Below are 15,126 nucleotides of genomic sequence, written 5' to 3' on the forward strand. Positions count from 1 at the left end.
TCCTGCCTCTAAAGAGAGATGTCACTGCACTTCTTGAATTTTTAATAACCAATGATAATAAACTAATTCTATTAAATTATATTTACTAGAAGTGAGGCGTGTTTTAGCCTAATTTCAAATGTCTTTGTATAAAATATCTCTGTGGATTGACTAACCGATCAGATGATTTCCTATCACATTCAAAGTGCGTGTGATTTGTAAGCTTCCCCACGCTCAAGCATATTAACTCATAATTTGGCCATCTGAAGACATACCAACTAGTGAATATTCTGCTAACAAATTTGGCACTCAGCGTTAAGCATGATCAAACTATCTCAATCCAGATCTGAGGGAAGAATTCAGTGATTTTCTCTTCTCTGGGAAGGACAGATGGACTGCTCTTTAAAGAAAAGGTAAAAAACCCTATGTCTTACAAAATTATCTGTCCTTCCCTGAGGCTATGATAATTGAAAAATGGCAAATGAAGTTCAATATTGATAAAGGTTATGCACATGGGCAGGAGAAACGGATACCACCAATATACACTAAATGGGGTACTGCTAGGGAAAACTGATATGGAAAAAGACCTGGGGGTATTAGTGGATTGTAGACTAAACTGGAGTAACCAATGCCAGTCAGCTGCTGCAAAGGCAAATAAAGTCTTGGGGTACATTAAAAGAGGTATAGGGGCGAAGGATGAGAACATTATCCTCCCACTATACAACGGACTTGTCAGGCCTCACATGGAATACTGTGTACAGTTCTGGACACCAGGACTTAGGAAAGATGTTGTAGTGCTTTAGGGGGTTCAAAAAAGGTCAACTAAAGTAATAAACAGAATGGGAAGACTGGAATACCCAGAGAGGTTATCAAAATAAGAATTATTCACCCTGAAAAAAATATGCTTAAGGGGCGATCAAATAACTATGTATAAATACATGAGGGGACGATACAAGGATCTCTCCCATGATCTGTTTATACCCAGGACTGTGACGGTAACAAGAGGGCATCCGCTACGTCTAGAGGAAAGCAGGTTTCATCACCAACACAGAAAAGGGTTCCTTACTGTAAGAGCAGTGAGACTGTGGAACTCTCTGCCTGAGGACGTGGTGATGGCAAAATCCATAGAGGAGTTTAAGAGGGACTAGATGTCTTTTTAGAGCGCTATGATATTACAGGATATGGATATTAAATAGCCAGAGTGGTTATTGACATGGATCTTGGAGTTAGGTAGCAACTTTCATACGATGATGCAGGAATTATTCTGACTGCCATTATGGAGTCAGGAAGGATTTCTCCCTCAAATGGGCTAAATTGGCTTCTGCCTCATTGGTTTTTTTGCCTTCCTCTGGATCCACAAGGAGGGGAGGAGACAAGCCGAACTAGATGAACATTGCCTTCTTTCAGCCTAACATATTATGTCACTATGCCCTTCTTCACTGGCCAAGAAGGGCAGATAGTATGTTTTTGGAAAATAAATCTGTATGTAAATGGTCAACTGGTGTCTGGAGTGTGAGTGTGCAGAGTGATCCTGTCACAAAAGGAAATGTGTGATAGTTTTTTGCACATGATCTTCAGGCTACCACAAAGGAAGAATACCAAGGTGAATGGATCGCATCTGTTGCAGAAAGGCTACAGTAGCAAATGGATGAATGGAAAGAATCTGAGCGTTAGAGATGGAGGTGTTTGGTAAAAATAATTGTGTATATTGCTGCTTAAAGGTAGGAAACGTTTGCTGTGTGACCAATATTGTTAGTCACAGTTTAATGAGAACTAAATCTATGTTATATGTTGTTTCGCAAAGTTAGTTTTCTTTGTCCTTCAAGAAAGGAGGGGATGGCGGTGGGAAGCATTATCTTCCTGGTGGTAAGGGGGATGATTTGCTCTTTGTTAAATCAGGGAGATAGTTACATCTCTTTGGCCTCTCCCTTTGACACTCCTGAGGCTCTACCCTATTCTATGTATGTGTCCTTGATTGTTATGGCCCCAATGTGGTGATAGGAGCTTTATACACAAGTATATGACTCATGAAGCCTGATGGGAGTTGTAATAATGCTAACTTGTTTGCATGAGATGTGTAAAATGTGGGTGCCGTTTAGTGATTGCTGGGGGGCTATACAGTTATCTTTATTTCTTAATCAAAGGTAAGATTTCCCAACGGTACATTTCTTGTAAGGACTGTGTGTCCACATAAAGACGTACATGCATTCATTGTGGTCCACATACACATTCGTTATGGTAGAGTGACGGCTTAAGAGTTGTTTGCGTGTAGTGAGGGTTTACACTTTGAACAGCATATTAAATGAAATGCAGTAGGTGGAAATTGAAACATTGGATAGCAGATCACGATGGAAAAAAATGAAGTGAATTATAGTGTCTCAGCGAGTGTGTACAGAAAGTTACAAGGAACTGGAATGGAAAGGATGTTTATGTACAGTGATGTAAAAATGGTCTGTGCAATGTAAATGGAAAAGATGTCATTTTTGCTGCACAAGAGAATTAAAATGTAATGCTTGTTGATTTTGCCCATAAATACTGTGGATCTATTATTTTTGTGATGTTTTTTTTTTGTATGTGTGTGTTTGTGAGTGTGAAGGGCGCCTGTATGTGCTATATATGACTTATGACTTTTAGACTTAAAAGTGTGAAAAAGATGCTCAAACAATTACCCGAACCACAAGGGGTGGAGCTAGATGATGTAAGAAAAGTATGTAATGGTTTTGTCCCTCCTCAATACAGACTAGTCTAGAAAAAAAAGGGTATGATATCCATAACACAAGTACATGATGTAGTGAAAATATTGGGTTCTACTTTAAATAATATTGAAGTATGATGCTAAAGTGAGATAATTGTGCACTTGACAAATCTGATGAGTACATTGCAAACAGAATCAAGTTAAGAACAAAAATTTGCTTAAAGGGTATCACATTTCCAATGAACCAATAGTTAACCGCAATTTGTGCAGGCAAAGTAAGTTGATGACGTCACTATTAGTTTTTTCCCCTTCTGGTGGCATAGTAGCGCACCTTATTCATTTTAATCGGTGATGTAGGGAATCAAAAACACATTGCAATGCTGAAGATAGAACATACAGCGCCCGTGTCAGCGCACGTTATAAAAAAAAAGCTGTGCTAAAATGCTCATCTGAGAAACCCCATTGAAATGAGTGGAGGCTTAGTGCAATATTTTTAATGGGGGGTTCAAAGCGCCTGCTAAATGCTGTAAAAATGCCTGTGGGGGAGAGGCCTTACCAAGGATTCAAGTATTTACAAATGTGCAGAGGTTACAGCTAGTAGAGGAGAGCCGAGGTGCGCAGACCTGGGCACGGTGTGCTATGATGCCTGCATAGAAGAATAATCAGTATGCATGCCAATCCAGAATAGGAGCGTGCCCAGCGCGGCACGGAGGCAAAGATCTGACTCTTCAGCTCATTAGAATACAGTGCAGGAAAACTTCAATAGCAGATTGCAAAAGCAAAGAGTCATAAGGAAATCTCATTAGCAGCTCTGTTAAAAGGTTTGGGCCTCCCTCGCTTCAATGGGGCTTCTCAGACAAGCATTAAAACGCAGCATTTTTAAAGCGATATCTGTTCTTTTTTGGGGCGTTTCAGCATTCTAAAAACTGTGCATCGCCCATTGACATGAATAGGCAGCCTTGTCAGCACTGCCTGGTAATGCGGTACAACCTGGTACTGAGTTTTTGAAAGTATTAAACGCAGGTTGCTGAGCCCTAACTACACTATGTAAAAAAAATCAATACTTACTTAGCAATGAATGGCTTTGATTGGTGCATCAAACTTTGCTTTGCTTGGCTGAGCTGTGACACTCAAGAACCAATTAGAGCAATTCTTGCTGGAGGCGGGGTTTTCAAACCCCGTTACCAGCAAGAGATGCTCTATCAGTGCTGACAACTGCACAGAAGCCTGCAGGAATGCCAGAGAACAGCGGGAGGGACTCCGTCGGCGCCTGCTAGGTGAGTATAAAACATTCCCTGAAAATAAGAGCCTGTGTCTTTTTTGGGGCAAAAATTAATATGATAGGGTCTTATTTTTGGGGAAACATGGTATGACAGTTGGCTCAGTTCTGGCATTCAGCCTCCTTGGCTTTATTTTCAGCTGTGCTGAAAACACAGCCAAAACATTGTCAAAAATGCATGAGAACGCTGCTGAAACCGCAGTAAATGTAGCATCGGTAAACGCAGCATTCAAAAATGCAGTGTTTTTGCAAACTCCAGTGTGAGGAAGGCCTTAGGGTCCCTTTAGATGAGCTGATTCTCTTTTGAGTTATCGGGTGATGTCAGCGCTCTCATTCACTCTTGTGCAGCCTGTTTAGACAGGGAAATGCATTGTTGGCTCATTTAAACAACCAGCGATGATTTTTATGCCTGCAGAAACCATGCAGCCAACGGAAAGGGAACGATTCTCGTCATTCAGTTGTTGTCTGGCATTTAGACTGAACGATCCGTTTACTTTCACTCATTTGAATGATTTTTTGTACAATAATCACTCCATCTAAACGTCCCATTTTGGTGGATGGCATTGTAAAATGTGATCACCGGTTCCCTTCAAAGCATTTCGTAAAGGAAAAAACTTTAAGCTTTTATTTTTTCCTTTCCTACACAAACACTTAGATGCAGCAGTCAGCAGCGAATGCAGCATCTGCAGGGTTAAAAGCCAAAAGGAGTGATTGGATTAGCAAGTACTTCGCTTCTTACTCCTTTCCGGGGAATGAATTAGACCCGATATGTAACCATCAGAGAGTAAATATGCTCTCTGATTGATAAGGGAAATGATAATAAATAACAATCATTCCATGACAGATGGGAAAGAATCACCAGTTGTTTTCTGCTGCCCCTCCCTCACTCTGCTCTGCACCCAGGCTGAAGTCATAGCCATAAATTCAGTATTCCTGCTCTCTTCTCACACAGCCAGCTGTAGCTTCAGAGCTAAAAACAAGCTTTTGCTCTTAGTTCAAAGCCAAGAATCTTGACTTAGCCTTTTGATAAAGCAACTGTTTTTTGTTATTTCATTATTGTTTATACACCCCACTTTCAAAAAATACATAACTTTTTTGGTTTTCCATTGATGTATTTGACTAAGGGCTTATTCCCATGAGCGTATATTGGCTGGCATTTTCACTGCCGGCCGATATACGCTACCATCTAAGCTGTCTTCGCTCCCGCTTGCTGACTCTCTGCCTCTCTCCTGCCCTCCGGCTGTTTGCATTGGGAGTGGGAGGGAGGGTCCAGCTGCGGACAAGGGGTGGACAAGGGGTGGGGAGGGGACAATATACGCTCATAGGAATAAGCCCTAAGGACTTGGTTTTTGCAGGACAACTTGTATTTCTTAATGGTACCATTTAACGTGCCGTATAATCTAATGAACAATTTAAGAAAAATTCTAAGTGGAGTCAAATGGGGAAAAAATGCAATTTCACCATCTCTTGTGGGGGATCCTGTTTTAATGGCGTATACACTGAAGTTCAAGTGACACAATAACTATATTCTATGGGTTAGCACAATTATGGTGATGCCAAACTTATATTGTTTTTTTTTGTTGTACTACTTAAAAAAATGAAATATCTTTAAAAAACACAACTGCCACAATCTTCAGACCGCAAAAACTTTTTTTAGTTTTCAGTTGGTGCAGATGTGCGAAGGCTTGTATTTTTTTGCCAGATGAGCAGTAATTTCTACTGGTCCTATTTTGGGGTTCAAATGACTATTTGATCGCTTATTACATATTTTCATGTAGATGGGGTGACCAAAAAAAGACAATTCAGGTGATATATATATTTCTTTCTGATGGCGTTGACCGTATAGGATAATTAATGTGGTTTAATAAATCAGAATTTTACAGACTCCGTATTAGCAAATATAGTATGTTTATGTTTTTTTTTTCTATATTTGTTTTATAAATATATGAAATGTGGGGTTAAAAGTTTAATATTATTTTCTGTAATAATTAAAAAAACTAAAACGTTTTTACTTATTTTTACATCTTTTTCAGCCTTCACTGTAGACTTGAAGTTGTGATCATTTGATCTCTTATACCATATAATATAGCACTTCAGCATTGCAATATAATGTATTCTACTTCTGCGGTCAACCTATTAAATTGTGCCATAGGCAGGGTTTAATAGGCAAACATTCATGGCAGCCATGCAAATCTTCACAAGGCCTTCGGCTGCCAGGACGCATGAAAGGCACCTTGTGTCATAAGGGAGTATATAAAATACAAAAAGTTGTAGGATTACTTGGGGCATGCACCCTGTGATCATCAATAGTAACTTATTACCTGTCCCTTCCTCCTCCACGGATGCCTCCACCTCAAGTTCTCTTTCGTAGTATATACTTCGCAGGTGAAAATGTGATAATTCCACCACTAACTGTAGCTTCCCAGAGCTGTCGATCTGTGGAGAGAAGGAATGATGTCAGGACCTCAGAGTCCATCCTCTGCACTGACTGATCTGGATCGATCAACAGCAATGATTTCTGAGATTCGGTATTTATGGAAGCACTGCAACATTAGTCATGTGATCCTGACAACTAGAACTCACAGTTTTTTCCTTTAATTGCAGCTCTATGCTCATGCCCTTACAATTACGGGAAAAATTGGCATTTTCTTGGTGCCCCCCAGGATTACCAGCTGATAGGCTAAACACTTCTAAGGAAGGACCCGTCTCTACCTAATGTTCTGGTGACCCGAGAGGTTACCAATAGCAGTCAAGCTCTTATGTATTCTACCTGGCCTTTGTCTTTGGCTCTCATCATTGTAGTGTAACTGAGAAGCTCTGCATGCTTTCCCCCCTAGTAGACTATCAGAGAGCCCTGGAATAGTGGTGCCAAATATAGGACCAGCCAATAGTAACCCGTGTGGCCCCAATACTAATAGTGCCCCCAGTAGTAACAGTGCCCCTAATAGTCACAATGCCCCCAATAGTAATAGTGCTTTCAATAACGGTGAGAAGAGACAGGGGTCATAAACATTGATTACTGCAGCATCGGCTGAATTGGAGAGAAAGAAGGTGACTGATATACTAGATGCTGTGGAGTTCCTGCATGGCTGGAGGTGATCTAAGCCACCAATTATATTTTACTGCCCATTAATTTAAAATAGAAAGCCGCACCGGCTTTTCGACTTAATTACCAGCTGGGTTGATACATTTCAGCCAGCCAATAACCCCAGATGTAACAGTTAGGGCTAATTCCGCCGTGTTGCCCCGCAGCTATTAGGTTCTATTGAACCTAATAGTGCAATGCTCACGGTGTGGAATTCCTATGCGGAATTCTGCCCCGTGAATTCTTCCGTACTCACCCGCGGCATGTTCTATTTGCCGCAGGCGTACGCGTGGACGGCTTCCAATGCACTCAATGGAAGCCGTCCTTCACGCTATCTTCCGCTGTGTAGCACAGCGGAAGATAGAGTGAAAACGCTTCCCCTGCCTACCGCTGGCCACGTCATATGACGCGGTGGGCATGTCATGTGACATGGCCGCGCGTCTCATGACACTGCCGACGCGTCATGCGCTCTACTGCACATGCGTGCTGGAGTGTCAGGCGGGACGTCAGGCGGTGGATTCGGAGGTAAGTATGGGGTCTCTGGGGGCAGTTGTGCAGGCTCCTCTATGGTATTCCGCTTGCGGCGCCCGTCACGGCCGTGTGCATAAGTCTTTATGTAGCAGTCAAGAGATGCCAGATAGTCATGGGAAATGTCATTTGCCTTGAGGCTGCCAAGAGGAAGTGAAGCTGATGTATGTGTCGGTGTGAGATGGTTATTTTCCGTTGCAGTAGATAGAGTACTGTCGCTTTAAGAGAGTAAAATGCGGGTTACGTTTAGGAAAAATGAATTTGAAAAAAGTGTTGCCCCGTCTATCATCACTATCACCTAACCTGCCACTGGGCAGGTACCAACCAACCATTACAGTAGAGCGGCTCACTCTTTGGCCCCCTTACCTTGGCAGCATGGGTATGACAGAGGTCTTCTTTCTTGCTGTCTTCTTTCTCCTCTGAACTCCATGAATACTCCCACCATCTCTTCCTTTGACATATTTTAATGGTCGCGTTTCCCGGCACTCTTTCTCCGTATGTGTATCTATAACATAGATGAGGGGGAAGTGGGAAAAGGACAACCATTATTATAACAGCTGAGGACAACGATGAGTCCTGAAGACCCAACACAGAGAATAGTCTGGAGGAACATAAGGAAATACACAGAAGGAGGGTCGCAAGAAAAGACAGATCTGAAGAAATGACATTTTCTGGACTGGAATTCAAAATGTATAACTTACAGGCCCGACACCGACACGGGGACTTTATCATCCATGATGGAGAGGGAAGATGGACAATCAATATGTGTATCAAACTTAGGAAGGACTGAGGGAAGAAAAGAAGGAAGTTAAATAGAAAACACCAAGCAGAAGGGCACAAAAGACTGTGGTAACCATCCACTACATTAGTTGTACTCAGAAAAGTATCACTGTGTGTTATATGTGGTGTTACATAGGACTGCAGGACACATCCACTACATTATCTGTACTCAGAGACTTATCACTGTGTGTTATCTGTGGTGTTACATAGGACTGCAGGACACATTCACTACATTATCTGTACTCAGAGACTTATCACTGTGTGTTATCTGTGGTGTTACATAGGACTGCAGGACACATCCACTACATTATCTGTACTAAGAGACTTATTACTGTAGGTTATCTGTGGTGGCACATAGGACTGCTGAGCTGCTGCATCCACCCTCTGACTTCCTTTGGGCATGTGTGGTTCAGAATTGGTTGATTGCAACTTCAAGCCTCTCTCTGTTACTTCCAAGGCCTGGGACAATTGTTTTCTCTTACTCAGGGGAAAGTAAGGTCCTGGACTATGGTTAGAGGGAGGCCTTCTACCCCCACTCTTTGGGGCAAGCCAGAAGAGGGTGGGGATGTATTGCAACCGGCTACCCTGGAGAGACTCAGGAGATCAAGCCATAGACACAGTGATGTGTCTCCTGGAGACCACCCAAGGTGGCCGTCAGGCTAATTAGAGTGAGGGAGAGCGGACCTCCGGTGCCTTGGCTGCAAGCAGTTCCAGTAATGGCTCTCCTGAAGCCAGGCCAAGTGCTTATGGGGGAGACGGGGGGACAGTGTAGCCCCTGGAGTATATAAGCAGCTTTGCTTCCAGTATCACTGCAAGAACCCAGGAGTACTGTGAGGCCAGTGGCGCCATCAAGAGGCTCCAGGAGAAGTTACCGGCAGCCATGTCCCTGGCCAACAATTCAGGTGGGACAAGGAGGACCCAATACAACCAGGACATCTAAGAAATAAAGTTAAACATCCTCACCCTGGTTGACAGAAGGATGACCATATTTAAGGGCGGAGATCCCTTTGCAGAAAATCTGGGGAATGATGACCAGTTTGAAGGGTTGCAGGAGGGTCTGGCTGAGGCATGTGATGATATGAAGGACTCAATGTCCAATGTAGAGCAGGCCTTTGCCAGAGAACTGAAGACAGTGGAAAGTGGGCGGTCACTTTGCAGTGAGTTCCAGCCAGGCACGTTACTGTCATTTCAAGTTCAGACTCCTCTAGGGAAGAGGGTGAGGACAGCAGCCTGGTAGGAAAACTAATGGCATACATAAAGCACCTAGATTTTTCTGGAGGCCTGGAAGATCTCTGCTTTGGGAATGCCCTCCCTAAATAGCAGTCAAGGGCTAAAATGAAGAAAAAAGGTTTTGAAAAGATCACCCAAGTGTATTGCAATACGTCAACCTCCCTTGGCAAGTCTCTAAACCGGGGAAAGGAGGTAGCTGCCTGGGTAGCCCCCTTTGATGACCCAGCCTGGACCCCGCTAATGTAGGTTCAGAGCACAGGAAGGGTTGTGGAAAAAGTAGGAGGTTACTCAGGATCGGGAACCCCCCAGAAGGGCCCTGACGTGGGCCTAGGGAAGTGCTGTTGCCCGGCATCGGGTGATCCCAAGTGTTTCAGGAAGGTGGAGGAAAAGATGTGAGGGGGACACCTAGATTTAGGTGGCCCCAAGAAGGGCCCTGTGCTGGGCCCAAAGAAAGTGGGTTGCCTGGTGCCAGATGGCCACATTGCAAAGATGACAGATGTGGGGGGTTATTTGGCATTGGGGGTAGTGAAGCTGTAAATATGGTGACAGGGAGTGGGGCTGAAGGCTGTTCTGTTGGTCTGTTTCCCGTCAGGATATTTGTGAAATTTCCCGCTGGAATTCATTCGACGGGGTTACACTGGGTACTGGGTATGCCTCTTATTCCCCCTCCCAAAATGAGAGCTTTTATTGGTCTGGTTGCAGAGAAAAAAGAGAATGATGAGAGTGAGAATATAAAGAACATGGAGTTGTGTCAATGGGATAAAGGAAGGAGCGTGATATGGAATGGTATGTATGAAGGAGATGTGGTGTGTGAGTGTGGGTTGGTGGTAAATCTAAATAATGCAGTATTAAATGTTGGCATGTCTGCTGGAGGAGGAGTATCTGGGTGAAGTAAGGGGAAAAGTAGTGAGAGTACAAGAGTATTGAGTGAGGAAGGTGGGGCAGGAGTGCTTGGTGTTGTGTCTTGTGATTTGGGGAGGAGTGTGGGTCCTAATCCACCTTTTCCCCACTCGGTAGTGCCAGTTCCTAGGACCTATGCGAGTGTTGCCACCAGGGTAAAGGGGTGACATTCATCTCATTGCTTCCGGAACCCCAGGTCACATCATCTTTTCCTGTCGGTCTTAAAGAAAGGAGAGAGGTTGGTCACTGTTTGGATAGCTAGGTTTAGTATAGGGGCCTTCCAAGAGCAGAAGCGTGGAGAAGAGGCATGGTCGCTTCCTACAGCTGGTATGGGGTCCAGGAGGAATGTGGTCCGTCTCCAATGGGGAGGCAGTAGTGACTGCCCTAACTCTGAATGGGGATGCAGCCGGGCCGGTTTTCTTTCTTCTCTTGTTCTGTGATATTTTGTAAATATATACTCGTATTTCTGTTTTTGGCTGTTGTATTTTGGCAATTCAACTGTTATTTTGTTATCCTTTGTTAATATACATTTATGTTTTTGTTTTTTTTAAACTTTTATAATGAAAAGATCCACTGTGTTATCTGTGGTGTTACATTGCACTATCGGTTGCATCTACTACATTATCTGGCATTAACCTCTTAACGCCTTTTGACAGCCTGTGGCGTTGGGGCCTGTAGGAAGAGAGATCTCACAGCGATCTCCCTCCATACATCACAGGTGCTAGCTGTTTCTTGCAGCCGACACCCGGTGGCAACAGCTCTGATGACCCACAGGTTGCCATATTTCTAATAAAAGAATCTAAATAATAAAACAAAAATACATATTTAGTATCGCTATGTTTGTAAACGTCCGATCTATCAAAGTAACATCGTCAGAAAAAACGTCGTCATGAACGTCGTCAGAAAAAAAAGAAAGAATGCTACAAATGTGCTTTTTTTGTTACCATGTCTCCAAAAAAAAGCAATGAAAAGCAATCAGAAAGTCGCATGTATTCCAAAATGGTACCAAAGCAAACTACAGGACGTCCCGCAAAAAATGAGCCCTCGCACAATTGTGTTCATGGAAAAATAAAAAATCCATTGTGCGTAGAAGATGGCGGCAGAAAAGAATTAAAAAACATGGAATCTCTTTCAAAAAAAAAAATCCAAATACTACAGCAAAAAAAAAACCCCTATATAAATTTATCGTAGTAATCGCACTGACCCATAGAATACAGTTATCGTGTCATTTTTGTTGCTGTTTGTGCGCCATAGAAAATGGCGGAATTTCATTTCTTTTCCATTTCTCTCCACTTAGAATTTTTTATAAGTTTTTCAGTACATTACATAGCAGCATTTAAAAATACAACTCGTCACGCAAAATACAAGCTTTCAAACAGCAACGTCGATGGATAAATAAAGGAGTTACGACTTTTTAAAAGTGGGGAGGAAAAAAAGAAAATGGAAAAACAAATAAAAGCTTGGTCACTAAGGGGTTAAGGGATTATGACGAAACGCAAACAGTTCAGCTCCACCGTCAGACACATTCAGCTCTGCTTCGTTTGTGATCCACGTGTACTTACCGTATTTGTCCACAGAAAACATCATCTGTTCATCATCAGCCTTTACAGTGTACATTCCCAGTGCTGCATCAGGGGACAGCTGGTATGAGAGGTCTGTAATCCCCGAATCATCGCTGACATTTTTCCATTGGGCCAAACGGTTTTTTTGGGGATCCTGTAGATCAGTAGTAATGACAGAACAAATAAAATATTGAGGGGTTTAGATGGAACAACTGCCCCCTACCCAGATAATAAAACTACCCCCCCTGCAGTTCACTGAGACAACTTTCAGCCCAGGAGCAGCGCTGTCTGCCTCTCTCAGAGCAGTATATCCTAGCACAGCCTGAACCACCTGTCAGACACAAACACCAACACCCCCCCACACACAATCACAACCAATCAGCTGCCTGTAAACTCAAGACTCTATAAGGCAAATTTATCAAGGGTTGTGCACCAATTTTCTTGACTCAGAAAAGTAACCGGTTTGACATTTGTGGTTTTTTTCTTAATAATGTGCAACTTTTAGCTGTTCTGCACTGCGGCAGCGAGAACAAGGGACATGGTTTGCGTGGTGTAAGTTTTTCTAGACATATTTAAGAATGGTGAATCTTTAAAAAGTCGTAAGATTAGCCATAAATACAATCCAGTAATTGGGAAGCATAAAATAGACTCAAAATGTCTAGACATAAAGATGCAGCACTGTGATAAACTTGGTGCAAATAATGCAACATGGTGTCCAACAAAGAAAAATCATACACAATAAATCTTGCCTTCTGTGTACAGTGGGGGCGGAGCCTAGAACTATCAAGGAAAGAATCTATGAAGTTTATGTCTCTCAGTGTGGCTCCCTCTATGTCGCCTGTGTGTTATGTGTGATGACATAGCCAAGACTCCACTGATAATAACTTACCTGGAGCTCAACCAGCTGATACTGAGGAGACAAAATATAAAAATCACATTAAACATGAGACAATGAGTAATTACATGCAGCAGAGTCATATATATGCGTTCAAACAGACAACGAGGTCATTATGTACAGAGGGGTTTTATACAGAGCCGAGTCGCATTAATAGGACCACCAGCTAGTATCCAGAGTAACCACCGTGTGCCGCAAGGACAGCAGCTAGACAGGCTGGGAGAGACTCAGTAAGGTGGAGGTAGGTGGTGTCGGGTATCTGGAGCCATGCTGACTGCATCCCACAGTTGCTGGAAGGTCTATAGAGCGAACACGATGATCGAGGTCTCATAGAGGCCCAATTGGGTTCAAGTCTGGGGAATTAGGAGCCAGGTAAATACTTGGAAGTCTTGGTCATGCTTTTCCAACCACTGTCAGACATTTCTAGCTGCTGACATGTTGAATTGTCTTGTTGGAAGATCTCCTCTGCTCCAATGAAGACAATCAGCATGTATGGGTATAGGTGATCTGCAAGGATGGATCCATAACCAAATTGGTTCAGTGCCTTCCACATAGGTGAGTGTAGTGGCCCAGAGTTGGGGTGTCTATAGACTAGATGCATGTCTGTTTTGTGTAAACTGTCTTGTGTATATTTGTGTGCTCTTGTTTTGGTTCCTGTTCTGTGCAAATGCTAACAAGCTTTGTTGGGGCAAACTGTCTCCCCCTAACTAGTTGTTGAGTGTGGTATTGTGGGAGATAAGGAGAAGTTTGGGGGCAGAGTTCAGAGTAGCCAGGAGAGAGAACAGATATGTAGTCGATGTAAGAGGACGTGTCAGCGAGAGGCTGCAGCTCCTTCTTGCTTCTGCCTGTTTGTAGCCGTGGGCCTATCTCATTTGCCGTGGGATAATTTCCCCTCCGGGGACTGAAGCACTGAGTAATGGCTCCTGCTATGACAAGTCAGAAGGAGTAACTAACAAGCCAGAAAAGGCAATAATTGTGTGTTGATCCACGGTGTCCGGAGTGTTTATCCCCCGAAGATCGTTAATCAGATAACGTAGGACACCTAGATTATGGGAAGAAAAGTGCCTCCTAGAAGAACGTGTAACAGAGTTGAGTCAAAAAGGAAGCCTGCTAGAAGTGTTGTGTCTGGGACTATAGTTTACATCTGCCTGTTCTTTTTTTTGCACCGCGCACAGCTGGGCTGGGCCACGTTCCGCCATTGCTGAGAAAGGGATCACAGAGCCACCCATGACAATCCATCTTGAGAATCCCATGGTCTCACCCATAATGGCCGGCCTCCGCTCAGACGCCGCATGACCGACCGATTAAATACTAGGGGAAACCTCCCATAATGCTGCCGCCACCGGCTTGTGGTCTTCCAGCAATGATTGCAGGGTGTTTTGTTTTTTGATGTTGCTCGCCAGACACGCCAACGTCCATCCATTTGAGGAAGCCGAAAACGTGACTCATTGGAGAAGGCAACCCTTCACCAATCAGCGGTGGTCCGATTTCGATACTGACGAGCAAATTGGACTCTTTTCTTCCGATTGGCACAATGACCATCAGAGGTTGTGTTCTCTGATCTGTTGTGTTAGACATGTCTGGTAACCCCCCCGGGTTCATGGTGAGTGGCTCTGCTGTAATGTATCTGTCAGCCTTCCGCGATTACTTTGCGGGGGTCCAATGACGTCCCTCTGTGAGCCCTTCACATGCTGCGATCTACATAGATGTGTCGTCCCGATGTATCCCCGCTGTTGCAGTGGGAGGTTGGCTATCGGTGACAGCAGGCTCCCTATTGTCGGATAGCACAGGATCTCTGCTGATCTCACGCTACCCACAGGATGTAAGTGTATGTCCTGTTGCGATAAGTACCCCACAGCCAGGCATATATCTATATATATAAAGCTGAAAGCCCTCACTGACTCACTGACTGACTGACTGACTCACTGACTGACTGACTGACTGACTGACTCGCCAAAAGTTCTCCAACTTCCCGATGTCGTAGAAACATGAAATTTGGTGCAAGCATAGATTATCTCCAAAATAGGAAAAGAAATTGGGTCCCAACTCGATTATTCAATTCTAGCGCAAAAGAATTGGCGTCAAAATTTAACGTACATAATCTAAATCACTCACTTCCCAATGTCATAGAAACGGGAAATTTGGCACGGGCATTGATTATGTCATAAATAGGAAAAGTTAATAGGTCCCAAC

The 15,126-nt window shown here is 43.5% G+C and overlaps 2 protein-coding genes across 2 annotated transcripts in view; both read right to left on the bottom strand.

The window, feature by feature from the left end:
• Positions 1–15,126, bottom strand: part of LOC136626392 (pregnancy zone protein-like) — a 600,260-nt gene that overhangs the window by 148,334 nt on the left and 436,800 nt on the right. The gene's annotated exons all lie outside the window — the stretch shown is intronic.
• Positions 1–15,126, bottom strand: part of LOC136626787 (alpha-2-macroglobulin-like protein 1) — a 172,763-nt gene that overhangs the window by 135,779 nt on the left and 21,858 nt on the right. Inside the window, exons 5-9 of the mRNA XM_066601792.1 lie at positions 12,928–12,948; positions 12,039–12,192; positions 8,268–8,352; positions 7,933–8,071; positions 6,275–6,389 (exon numbers count right to left, since the gene is read on the bottom strand). Of these exons, the coding sequence (XP_066457889.1) occupies positions 6,275–6,389; positions 7,933–8,071; positions 8,268–8,352; positions 12,039–12,192; positions 12,928–12,948 (514 nt within the window). The remainder of the gene's footprint in view (positions 1–6,274; positions 6,390–7,932; positions 8,072–8,267; positions 8,353–12,038; positions 12,193–12,927; positions 12,949–15,126) is intronic.

The sequence above is a fragment of the Eleutherodactylus coqui genome, chromosome 4 (genome assembly GCF_035609145.1).
Source record: "Eleutherodactylus coqui strain aEleCoq1 chromosome 4, aEleCoq1.hap1, whole genome shotgun sequence".
In the NCBI taxonomy this organism is placed as follows: Eukaryota; Metazoa; Chordata; class Amphibia; order Anura; family Eleutherodactylidae; genus Eleutherodactylus; species Eleutherodactylus coqui.